Genomic DNA, 12,801 nt, shown 5'->3' on the forward strand with positions numbered 1-12,801 from the left:
GCGAACTGTGTCCAGGCAGACCGTCAACAAGCCGAGATGAGAATGTCATTGAGCAAGTGAGGACTTTGGTTATGGAGAACCGTCGCATCACTGTCCGAGAGCTTGTGAACGATATAGGAGTAAGCATTGGATAAATACATTCAATTTTGATCGAGGATTTGGGCACATGAGGTGAGTTACCGCGAAATTCGTACCGAAACTGCTAACAATGGAGCAGAAGCAAATACCGTCTGGAAATCGCACAGTACCTGCTGGACAATGCAAACAGTAAACCCACTCCAACTTTCTCAGCACCCGTGACCACAGGCGACGAGGGGTGGGCTTATGGGTGCAACCCAGAAACCAAGATGCAGTTGCCACAGTGGAAACGTCCGACATGCCCGAGGAAATTAAAAAAAAGCACGTACGTCTCCAGGTCATGCAGCAATGTCAAGGTCATGTCGACAGTTTTCTTCGACTCCCGTCGGGTGGCGCATCGTGAGTACACACCACAAGGCCAAAACCACCAAAAAGGAGTACTACCAGGAGTACTCTACTACTCTGGGAGGAGGTCCTTCGTCGCCTTCGTGATGCTGTGTGGTACAAACGACCCGATCCGTGGGCGGCAAAAACTCGGCAGCTCCATCATGATAACGCACTCGCCCATTCCGTGCATCGGATTCAGGCTTTCTTCGCCAAAGACAACATTCCCGACGTTCCCGCCAGACTCCCCATACACCCCCGACATGGCTCCGTGTGACCTTTGGCTATTTATCGAGCTGAAAATATTTGCTGAAAGTAACCCGATTTGAGTCGAGAGAAGACATCATGCGGAATGCGATGGCCCGGCTGATCACCATTTCAACGGGCACGTTCCAGAAGTGCTTCCAACAATGGCGAGAGCTCTGGGAGAAGTGTCTGCATTACGAAGAAAGCTATACACTTTGAAGATGATTAGGGTTTTTTACCTCCTAATCAATAAATGTATTTGTGCTGTCCAAAGGTTCTATATTTTTTGAACACAACTCGTATGTAAGGGTGATATGTATACTCGGGTATATTCGCTTCTTTCACGGAAAGAGCACAACAGCTGAATTCAATGTTTATCTGTAGAACACTTAAGAGAAAAAAAAATATATCGAGTTTCACTAGGGCGTCTTTCTTACTGTTAGGGGAGTCCCGATGATATTAAAAACAAATTGAAACGAGAACTAACATTCCGGTGGCGACGCCGCCGTGAAGTAGCCGCACTACGTCGCGGTGACGCCACAGATTTTGACGGTGACGTCTGCTCGGGCCTGGTTAATTTCTTATCGACAACCATGGGTTACATCGTGTTCGAAGAGAGCTCAGTACTCATCGCAGCGAGTAGGAAAAAAACTGGCTGGACCACCAACGGCCCAAATACGCGAACACACTTTCATACCCGTGGCCTCACAGTTAAGCACAGGCGTCGCGGGGTTTCGCTTTGACCTTTTATGCGTTGCATATTGCAATCACTCAGTTCAGCCCTTGGGCGCGGCCGGGCAGCCACCATTGACCTTGAGCGCAACCACGTGACGTGACGTCACGACAGCCGGAGGAAAAGCTGGGCCCCAACTCGCGCGGTCGCGCGCGGCCGCAGCCACCACCTGACTCCCGCTCCTCCCGCTAGGGGCGCTGCGCCGGCGCGTGACGTCACGGAGGAAAAGCTGGGCCCCAACTGGCGCGGTCGCGCGCGGCCGCATATTGCGCGGCCGCGCAATAAAGAAAAAAAAAAGCCGCGCAATATGCAACGCATTCTTGGCTTAACCAAGCTAAGCCTGGCCATCTTTTTCTTTCTCTTCAAGTAACGGACTTCTTTCTTACCGCGACATTAACGGGGAAAAATAGTGAGCTTTAAACGAATGATTGATCGGTGAAAACTGATTTACTGTTCTACCTTACGAGTGTCAATTTAAGCGGGGCGCTTGATTTCCCTCCGGTGATATTTGGAAAAAAAGAAAGAAAGAGAGAAAGAAAGAAAGAAAGAAAGAAAGAAAGTAAAACAAAGAAAGAAAGAAAGAAAGAAAGCTCCCACTACAGAGCCTGAATACTCGGAACAATTGTACTACGTCGTTAGGATTTGTGGACACAGAATGACGCGCTTGTCAACTACAGCCGGACGCTCTTTTTTCCTTCTTTCTCAACGCAGGGGCGTTGAAAGGTCGTCGTTATTCCCACACTAACCATTGTTAGTGGGAACGGAGACAGAGAGATAGATAGATAGATAGATAGATAGATAGATAGATAGATAGATAGATAGATAGATAGATAGATAGATAGATAGATAGATAGATGAAAACGCTATTGTCTTTGTTCTTTCTGCAGCTAAGACCACACGTAAGTGCACAACGACGTCGTTTGCGGCGTCAACATTTTGCCTCTGCGTACGCGCTCGCGCACTGCTCATTACCAACAAAAACATGTGCACACACACAAAGCACAAAAGCGCACATAAATGACCACTGACAATGTTAATTTTATTTGTGTATTGTATTGCAATTCTCGTAACGCAATTTCTTACATTGGAATTACATATATATATATATATATATACCATATGGGGGCATGTCCCGTACGAGTACGAGGGGAGGCATCCCTCATTCATCCTACGGCTCGTATCGCTCCATCTAATGCGGAAGACAGCTGTGCACTGAGGTCTTCCTGTGGTACCCCTGCATCTCTCTGGGCCTCAATCGTGTACGTAACGCGCAAGCGTGCGCGCGTCGCTGCCGCATCATCGCGCAGAGGCGACGACGCCGTCCACGACGACCAAGACGACCCCGGTGCCCACCAAGCGGCCGGCGGCGTTCATATTCTGCACGGTCGGCCCGTTCTCGGAGTCGGGCTCGTACGACGTCCTCCAGGGCCAGTTCTGCGACTACTTCGTCTACACTCACGTCCTTCCCTACCAGCGCGACATACTGTCCTACGACAACCACCAGAGCTGGGAGCAGTTCAAGAAGGCGAGTAAAGTTGGGGAACGTTGGGGAAGCTAAGACCACACGTGGGGCTAGTTGGGGAACGCTACGTCTGTCCACGTCCTGTACTTCCTTAATATCGTGTGTGTAAAACTGACCGCAATATAGCCATGAAGAAGGCGAGTGCTTTCCCAAAGGGACGAGAAACCAAAAAACATTTGGCTCGCGCTGTAGGTTGATAGGATGGGCTTGTGTAAATTCGAACACTCCGCGTATCGGGGCAACAACGCGGAGCTCTTTTGTAAGCGAGAAAAAAAAATGGCTGTGGCTTAGCTAAGGTTAAGCCCAGGATGCGAAGCATACTAGCCTTTAACAAGCAACCTTGGACCTGGTCATGACCTGGGAGTACTTCTACTCGCTCGGAGCGGCGAAATGCAACCAAACTGGCCTCGACGAGAGCGCGCCGCTCTTTTATACAGCTGTTATGACGCCACTGCCCTAGCGGGAGGAACGGGAGTTAGGCAGCAGCACCGGCTGTGCGACTGCAGGCGAGCGCAAGAGTTGAGCCCGGCTTGCAGCTGTTGTGACGTCAGTGCCCTAGCGGGAGGAGCGGGAGTTAGGCCGCAGTACCATCTGTGCGACCGCAGGCGAGCGCACGAGCTGAGACCCGGCTATGTAGCTACGCGGCCGCAAGCGAGCGCACGAGTTGAGCCTCCGCTTTTGCAGCTGTTATGACGTCATATGGTAGCTACGCGGCCGCGCGCGGCGCAGCAAGGAAGAGCGTGGTTGTGCGGCTAGTATGCTTCGCATAAAAAAAAGGAAAATAAAGGAGTCGGACTGGCGCCACCTGCATTAAATTCCGGTACCTCTCGTGCGATGCCAATACTGGCATGGCACGACCGCTCCGCACGCCCGACCGTGTTGATATATTATTTTATCTCTTCTTGGGAAAGCGGCAATGCTTTCTGTATACGTCACGTCTTCTGTCTCTCACTCGCCAGTGACGCGCGATCTATTCTCAACACGATGTTAATGCTTTGTATGTGTATCTTGCACCGTTTGTCGCGCCTTGCAGTGATGCTATGTTGGCATCGCGCAGTGCTTCTGTGTGCACTACGTGGCACCGCGAAGTTGTGCCGTCATAATCTATTTATTTGTTTAGTCATGTGTTTATTTTAAACGAACCAGAAGAAAGGGTCAGACGAAGGGGCCCGATTTTCGTTAATCACAACCATAAGACGTATACGTCGATCGACCGACCAAAACTGCTGGGCAAATAAACCGAAGATAACCGCGAAGTTGTGCTTCTGATCTTTATGAATACGCTTGGCCCATGGAAAAAGCTAGTCACTATATATATATATATATATATATATATATATATATATATATATATATATATATATATATATATATATATATATATATATATATATATATATCGATGGACGCGTCAGGAGGAGCTGCGTAGGCCAAAGAATAATTATGTATGTGGTCACAAAAACAAAACGTATAAGCGCAATCAACATAGCATAAAGCGTGTAAGATATCAATACAATAACTGCAAGCAAGAAACAGCACCCAAAGCAAGAGAAGTGTTGTTAAAATTGCAGAAGCAAAATCATATATATATACACACACACACACACACACAAACACACACACACACACACACACATATATATATATATATATATATATATATATATATATATATATATATATATATATATATATATATATATATATATATATATATATATATATGTAGTTCACTCTCGTTAAGACGAACTCGGTTAAGCCGAATTCTCGCATATAATGAGCAATATGAGAACCTTTGTTTTTCTTTCCATAGACGCAACGCAAAAAAAAATCCCCTTAAGACGAACTGTCTCAGGCGTGCTCTTCGGGCAAGACGAACATTAGGAGTGACCGCCACCGCTACCGATCCTGGAGGCTAGGGTGCCTCGATGCGCCGGGGCCGGGGCGCGCGCATCAAGGCACCCGCCTGAGGGCCTGCGGTGCACATGGCCCGTGGAAGGAGGCGAAAACAAGAGGAGGAAATAAAGAGAGACAGTGACGTTTCCCTCCGTGAACGCGGGTGACGCGTAAGCGCGTGGGCGCTACGGCCGCATACGAAGCTATCGGCCTTCGGTGCCCCTTCACCGTCTGCATCGCAGATCGTATTCACGACAGGGCTCGCGCGGCAGCGCCGTACGCAGCAGCCACCGGATAACGCCCCCCTTGTAAACGTTCGCTTACAAACGAAATTAACAAGGATGGTGTCAGCGCGCACAAGCATACATGAACACATAACACTCAATGACCAATGGTCGGCTCGCTGTCAAAATTCTGGCGTGAGGAATCGCGGCAGCAGCGGCGAGCGAAGTGACCTTCGCGCTGTATATCGCTTCAACGCAAGCCTAACGGCGAGAACACAGCGCCCAGTCTACTGAGGGCCATCGGCCCACCTATAGAATGTGACGCCAAAGCAGATCGCGTTCAAGGTAAAGCCCGCGCGATGTGCGCGGCCGAAGTACAACACCTCCCCCCCCCCCTCCCCTGTGCCGCGCTGGCGACGGAGGACGGCGCGCTTCCCCCTCCCCCTTTCTGCCTTTGCGCACGCGAGACTGAGCCGCCGTCGTCGACCTCACTAGGGAGTTTTAGTGTTGGGGACGCAAGCGGCTTGCGTACGCAAGAACTAGGGGCGACGTTACTGCGCATGCGCAGACCGCTACGTCTACTTGCGTCCTTGGGTTGTTGGAGCGGCCGAAAACATCGCTGCCCCTAAGAGGTCACGTTACCCACGTGACTCTTGCGGTGTAGGAGAACTTACGAGTAGCTAGCGGGTAGATAATCTAATAAATCTTTCGCCAAGTGTCGACAGACGTCGTTTTTATATGTATCAGAGAGGTTTAGGGTGTCTGGTTTTCGGATAAACGCAGTTGGGGTGTTGGGGCGGAGCCATAAACGGGAGCATCTTGCATGGTGCACCCACCTGGCGGCGCAAAGCTCAAATCGACAAAATGAGCTAATATTGCTGTAACCAAGTCTATTCTACTTCGCTGCTGGTGTAAATTTTCGGCACTGGCGTAATTGTGTTGCTGCCAAAAATGTATACCCGCAGCAAAGTAAAAGACACTTGGTTACTGCAATATTAGCTGTTTTTGTCTGTTTGAGCTTTGCGCCACCAGGTGGCAGCACCATGCAGGTCACTCTAGTTCATGGCTCCGCCCCAACGCCCCAGCCTGCGTTTACCCGATTACCGGACGCTGTATGCCTCTCTATTAACTGCTTCTAATAAAAAGAGTTTAATGTACTTTACTTCATATGCTTCATTTCATCATTTATAACATGATAACGCAGCAACGATCAGACGTTGGTGGTGCTGCGAGCGCATGCGACCTCATTGCGGTTTGCGTTTGGGGCCGCTAACCTATAACACGTTTCTGCTTGCGTACGCAAACGCAAACGCACCCAAGCGCTTGGGGCCCCAATGCCTTGCGTCCCCAATACTAAAACTCTCTATTTTCTCACGCTTTCACTCGCACACACAACGTACGGCGCGCGCGAGGACGATACGTTGTCACGAGACGAACCCGGTACGTCCGTATCGCAAATGACACCTGTGGCAACTGCCAGAGGAGATCAACCCAGCGCGCCTCCGCCTACTTTCCTCCTCCGCCACGCCTCGCGTCGTTTCTCCTTTCCCACTTCGCTCAAGGTCACCTAGACTTTCCTGCAGGTTGCGGTGCTTTGCCGCGCGCTCAGCTCGGAGCTTGCACCGGTGACCTGTGAGGCCGCAGATGCCTGCTTGAACTCCCTAGTGAACTTTTTTACAGCAGCACGAAGGCATAGAAGGATTTTCACGGTCGTTAGGTGAGATGACATCGTTTGTGGCTGCTCGCTGATTTGCACAGAAGCGCCAAACATCCATCATAGACTGGATGAAACCAAGCAAGAGTACCACTTGAAAACAGTTATCTGTTAAGTTCAGCTGAAAGAATGCTTTTTAATGTCACTTCCCCCACTTTAACTCTACTTCACTCCCCGTTTTGAAGTAAGATGTTTGGATGCACCTGGTCATGTTGCCAGTTATTTTTCAGATAAGACGAACTTCTGACAAGACGAACAAATTTTCATGGTCCCTTCGAGTTCGTCTTAAAGGGAGTCTATACTGGATATATATACATACCTGGTTGTTTACGCGCATATTTGACATATATGCTTATACATAGGATAACAATATGCCTAGCTGGACACCTAATATATCTGTCTACCTACGTAGTTCGTCTTTCCGTCCGCCTACTCGTAAGTTTATTAGCTAGGCATATATGAGTCCACCTGTTTGCCCCTCCGTTTATTCTGATTGCGCGTTCGCTGCGTTACCAGAGCGCAGCTGCCTACAGGAACAAGCTCGACTACTTCGGCTTCCCGAACGTGACCAACACGAGCACGGTCAAGCTGCAGCACTACGGGTACAGCTTCGCGGCCTACGACATCTCCTGGCTGAAGTCGCACCTGGACTCCGTCGCCGCAAAGGTCAAGCAGCTGTACAAGGATAACGGCTTGCTCACGGCCGGCCTGGCCTACTACTCTCGCCCCGACGCCGCTACGGACCACAACCTTGGCACCATCAAGAGCATCATGACCGTGAGTAGAGTTGCGGAGTCCTGCGGTGATGGAGGCACTTTTGTGCTTCTTAAGAGGAAGCTTTAGCTCGGGTCATCATCATCATCAGCCTGGTTAAGCCCGCTGCAGGGCAAAGGCCTCTCCCATACTTCTCCAACTACTGCGGTCATGTACTAATTGTGGCCATGTTGTCCCTGCAAACTTCTTAATCTCATCCGCCCACCTAACTTTGTGCCGCCCCCTGCTATGATTCCCTTCCCTTGGAATCCAGTCCGTAACCCTTAATGACCTCCGGTTATCTTCCCTCCTCATTACATGTCCTGCCCATGCCCATTTCTTTTTCTTCATTTCAACTAACATGTCATTAACTCGCGTTTGTTCCCTCACCCAATCTGCTCTTTTCTTATCCCTTAACGTTACACCCATCATTCTTACTTCCATAGCTCGCTGCGTCAACCTCAATTTAAGTAGAACCCTTTTCCTAAGCCCCCAGGTTTCTGCCCCATACGTGAGTACTGGTAAGACACAGCTGTTATATACTTATCTCTTGAGGGATAGTGGCAACCTGCTGTTCATGATTTGAGAATGCCTGCTCCTATCTAAATACCTGTAAAAGGAAAATTCGTTTTACTCAGCAACCACTACCCTAAATTTGACGAGGCTTGTTGCATTTGAAAGAACTTAAAATCTAGTGACTGCTGGTTTTGAATTTTTGAGTTAGGTCGTGAATTTTTTATTAAAAATTGGCAAAGATAGAAAAATTTGATAAAATGAAACTATCAAGTTTACAACTTTGTAACTCAACAACGAAAAATTATAATACAATTCTGTGAATTGTATCTAATAGTACATCTAAAGCGCACAAAATTTATATGTTACACATAAATATCAAAAAAGTTTAGTAATATGAAAATACAGCTTTTGCAGAATCCTTGTAACCGACGCAACAAATTCACGTAAGATGTAAAATGACATGCAGAATTTGTCCGCTTTGAATGATCTAATGGATGCCGTTTACAGAACCGCGATATCTGTTCTTGGTGCAGAGCTATGAATTTGTAAATTTCGTGCTTCTATTTCTTTCGAACGGTCGAATATTTGAAAATCCTTTTAACAAAATTCAGGCTCTAAATCGAAATTTCGCTTTCAACAGTCACTAGAATTTAACTTTCTCTCTCAAATGCAACAAATTTCATTGAAATTGGTCCAGGGGCTATCTCAGAAAAACGTTTTTTGCGTTTTACATGTATTTGAATAGGCCGCGTCGGAGTTGGGCCCGAGCTAAAGCTTGACGATGGGCTTGCGCGACCATCTGTGACTATTAATGCAATTTCTATAAGATCACACGCGTCAACGAACCTGCCGCAATTTCCTTATTTCCTTCCCTCCTCTCTCTCCCTGTCATATTTGTTTTCCCCTTTCCCATTCCCCCGGTGTAGGGTAGCCAACCGGGCGTTATTCTATAGTCGGATACAACTTTAGAAAAAAGGGGGCGTTTACTCCTCCGAGGCGAACGCACACAAGCATCCACCAATGGGCGCGCACTCTGGACCGACGTCATGCGCCGGACGGCCGGTGACTTCGCCGCTTCGGTCATCTGGGCGGGGCCTCCCCTTTTTTCTAAAGTTGTATCCGACTACCTCCCTGCCGCCTGCTTTTCTCTTTCCCTCCTCCGAGGACTCCTGCATGTCTCATCGTAGGAATTGATTTTCCAATCAGTTTATTCAGAGTTGATACACAAAGCCTGCACCGAGAGCGGGAGAAGGTGGATGGGGGGCGTCATGTTATAATGAAATAAAATAAAATTTGGGGGTTTTCGAGCCAAAACCACGATCTGATTATGAGGCATGCTGTGTAGCGGGCATTCCGGAGTACTTTGACCACCTGGGATTCTTTAACGTGCACCTAAATTAAGTATTCAGTTCAATTCAATTCAAAAATCAGTTTATTCAAACGACTAATAAGAAGTACATGTGAATCATCTGGGCCCTTAGCCTTCTCGGCTAGACTTGGGCCCATGCAGGAAGTGCGAAAAAATAGTTATAGCGAGACAACTCAGTATTTTACACAGGATTCATGTGACAGCAGCTATACTACAGTTATACAGAAAGGCAGGCGAAATGCTCAAGAAATTATACAATAGTTCGGAGGACAACATAAAAAAATAAAAAAATAAAAGGAAGAATGCATGAAAGAAAAAACACAGACTTATAGTGGAGTCGAATATTGCTGGCTTCGGAAAAAATTTTTTATATCGGCGATTGAGAATTGACCTACTTTTAAGTTACCAGGCAGTTGGTTCCAAATTTTAGCAGTGGCATAGGCGATAGTTCTTTTACCGTACACATTATTAACAGCTGGAAGGTTAAAACGACAACTGAAAAAATTTCTAGTTGGACGAGATGGATATACAAAAACAGATGATGATAGTGGGATGTTATGGTTTAGTATATGCGTAACCACACAAGCTAGTTTGAAATACGAGTGTATTTGCGTTTTCGGCCCCATCGATACGCGGACGCGTAGTGGCAGGGGTCGAACCTGCGACCTTGAGCTCGGCAGCGCGACGCCATAGACACCAAGCTACAACGCGGCAGGTTGTCAATGCTTCTTGTGAAAAGTGTACCGCAGTTTTCTTTTATGTAACGAACACAATTGAAGAGAATGCTGCGATACGCCGAGAATTGAACACTATTGAAAGGTTTTATAAAATACGGTATACACATTTTTATAGCCTTCGTGCCGTGTTGTTGCAAATAATTTATTAGTTAACCATATAGTACCCCATAAACAGCCAACTGAATACGTGGAAGTACCACGGCAACAATATACCCGGTGTTTTAAGAAAAAAAAATTTGTGCGAACTTAGAGGAATTTCGAATTGCACTGTGCGACATTATAATGTGCTAATGTAAGGAGAACCGCAAAAAAGAAAAATGGCAAACGAAGTGCCGATGTGGGTGCATGGTCCAGTCGGTACAGCCGGCACAATGAGGCGAAAAATCGGCTGCGCAAGTTTAAAAAAAAACTGGTCAGGTGACAACACAATGTACGAAGGCATCGCCTTGCATATCTTATCCTTGTGTTTCTTATCCTTGTTTCACTAGCGTTAGAGCGTCCATCGTTGTCGCGTTTTCTTAACCGACTTCATGTTTTCGCGCTCTTTTGTCGACTGTATTGTACTGCTGAGCACGAGGTCACGGGATCGAATCCTGGCCACGGCGGCCGCATTTCGATGGGGGCGAAATGCGAAAACACTCGTGTACTTAGATTTAGGTGCACGTTAAAGAACCCCAGGTGGTCGAAATTTCCGGAGTCCTCCACTACGGCGTGCCTCATAATCAGAAAGTGGTTTTGGCACGTAAAACCCCATAATCTAATCTCTCTCTGTATTGTACACTAGCGCTCTCTCTCTCTCTCTCTCTTGTACAATGCTTTGTTCTTATATTGTGGTGCGTTCGTGAATACACAGTTTTCGTCGCATTTATTACTCTGACGCCCCGCCCCTCTCACCCAATGAATCATTCGAGGCCTGTAAGGAACATGTAACTAAATAAATATATATAAAAATTAAATTATGGGGTTTTACGTGCCAAAAACACTTTATGATTATGAGGCACGCCGTAGTGGAGGACTCCGGGAGTTTCGACCATCTTTAACGTGCATCTAAATCTAAGTACACGGGTGTTTTCGCATTTCGCCCCCATCGAAATGCGGCCGCCGTGGCCGGGATTCGATCCCGCGACATCGTGCTCAGCAGCCCAACACCATAGCCACTGAGCAACCACGGCGGGTTCTTAACGACATGTGACACGTGACAGGTATATATATATATATATATATATATATATATATATATATATATATATATATATATATATATATATATATATATATATGTTGTGGTGAACGAGGTTTAAATCATGGAGCAGCGACCTCAGAGAGGTGCGACGTGACGCACGATATATATATATATACATATATATATATATATATATATATATATATATATATATATATATATATATATATATATGTTGTGGTGAACGAGGTTTAAATCATGGAGCAGCGACCTCAGAGAGGTGCGACGTGACGCTAACGCATTTCTCTCTCTTTTGCCGCTAAATCGCCACCGAATTCTTTCCCGCAGAGCATTAACGGAATGCTAGACGGGGCGCAAGACAAGAACACGACCAACCTGAAGACCACCTTCCTGGCAGTCAAACTGAGCGGCAAGGATTCGAGTGCCAAGAACGACGCCAGCGCCTTGCAAGAGCTAAAGGGGGTCGCGTGAGTACACGTATCCCCTTAATAAGGAGTTATGGAAACAGGGGACCCAAGCGGCATATGCGTACCTATAGGGGGAGGGGGACTTGTTCCCCCAACACCACCCTCACTGTCAGAAGTGCGGGGGGGGGGGAGGCAAAGTAGGCCATTTGCGTCAGTCGAGCGTCAGTACGTGTAACGGGCTGACGCTCAACTTTGCGGTGTGAGCTGTCTGCGGGACGCGCCCTACGTACCTGCATTGCAGAGGAGGCCGTGATCAGGGCAGTCCAAAACAAGTTTCGCCTTCTCAAGCTTCCACGATACCGTGTTTTAGCGCGACAGCGTTAAGGAGCTCGTGTCGCAGAAAGGCCGGTGTCGTCGGCGTCAGCGGAGTTGGCCGTGAGCAAAAAAATCCCGTTAGGCAATCCATAAATAAAAACAACTTGCAAGATGGGCTAGTTGGGAATCTAACCAGGGTCTCGGGAGTTGTGAGACGGAGACGCTACCACTCGGCCATGAGTTCGATGGTTCAAACGGGACAAAATTGCCTCTAGTGAATGCGGTGTTGCCTTAGAAACGTGCCGTAGAAAGTTATACTGCGGTGTATATCGGTAATTATGAGCATGTAAATTACAGAAGTCGCAGTTAAACGAGTAGCGAAGTACGTTTCCGCCACAATTCATCTGCGCTTGGCGCACACGCAGCGCCATCTTGCGGCAAACACAGAAGACCCCCTCCTCGCAATGTACGGCGCTGCCCCGACAGTTGGCGCGCCACTCGCCCGCTTCTCCCTTTCGTCTCGTCAAGAGCATGCCGAGCGAATGAGTGGGCGCTGCGAACGGGGTGCGATAACGCTATCGCGTTCCACTCTTGAAGGCGAAGCTTAAGCGTCCTCCAATTTTCGTTCGGGCCGCCTAACCTAACCATCTTCTTAAGCACAAAATCAGCATTGCTTTTTTATAATTTAGCCGTCTCTAATCAG

The 12,801-nt window shown here is 47.7% G+C and overlaps 1 protein-coding gene across 1 annotated transcript in view; it reads left to right on the forward strand.

Moving 5' to 3' along the window:
• The window catches only part of LOC139049958 (uncharacterized), a 35,073-nt gene that overhangs the window by 7,472 nt on the left and 14,800 nt on the right, over positions 1 to 12,801 (forward strand). Inside the window, exons 6-9 of the mRNA XM_070525893.1 lie at positions 2,329 to 2,340; positions 2,749 to 2,966; positions 7,314 to 7,574; positions 11,704 to 11,843. Of these exons, the coding sequence (XP_070381994.1) occupies positions 2,329 to 2,340; positions 2,749 to 2,966; positions 7,314 to 7,574; positions 11,704 to 11,843 (631 nt within the window). The remainder of the gene's footprint in view (positions 1 to 2,328; positions 2,341 to 2,748; positions 2,967 to 7,313; positions 7,575 to 11,703; positions 11,844 to 12,801) is intronic.

This window comes from Dermacentor albipictus, chromosome 9 (genome assembly GCF_038994185.2).
Source record: "Dermacentor albipictus isolate Rhodes 1998 colony chromosome 9, USDA_Dalb.pri_finalv2, whole genome shotgun sequence".
Taxonomy (NCBI): domain Eukaryota; kingdom Metazoa; phylum Arthropoda; class Arachnida; order Ixodida; family Ixodidae; genus Dermacentor; species Dermacentor albipictus.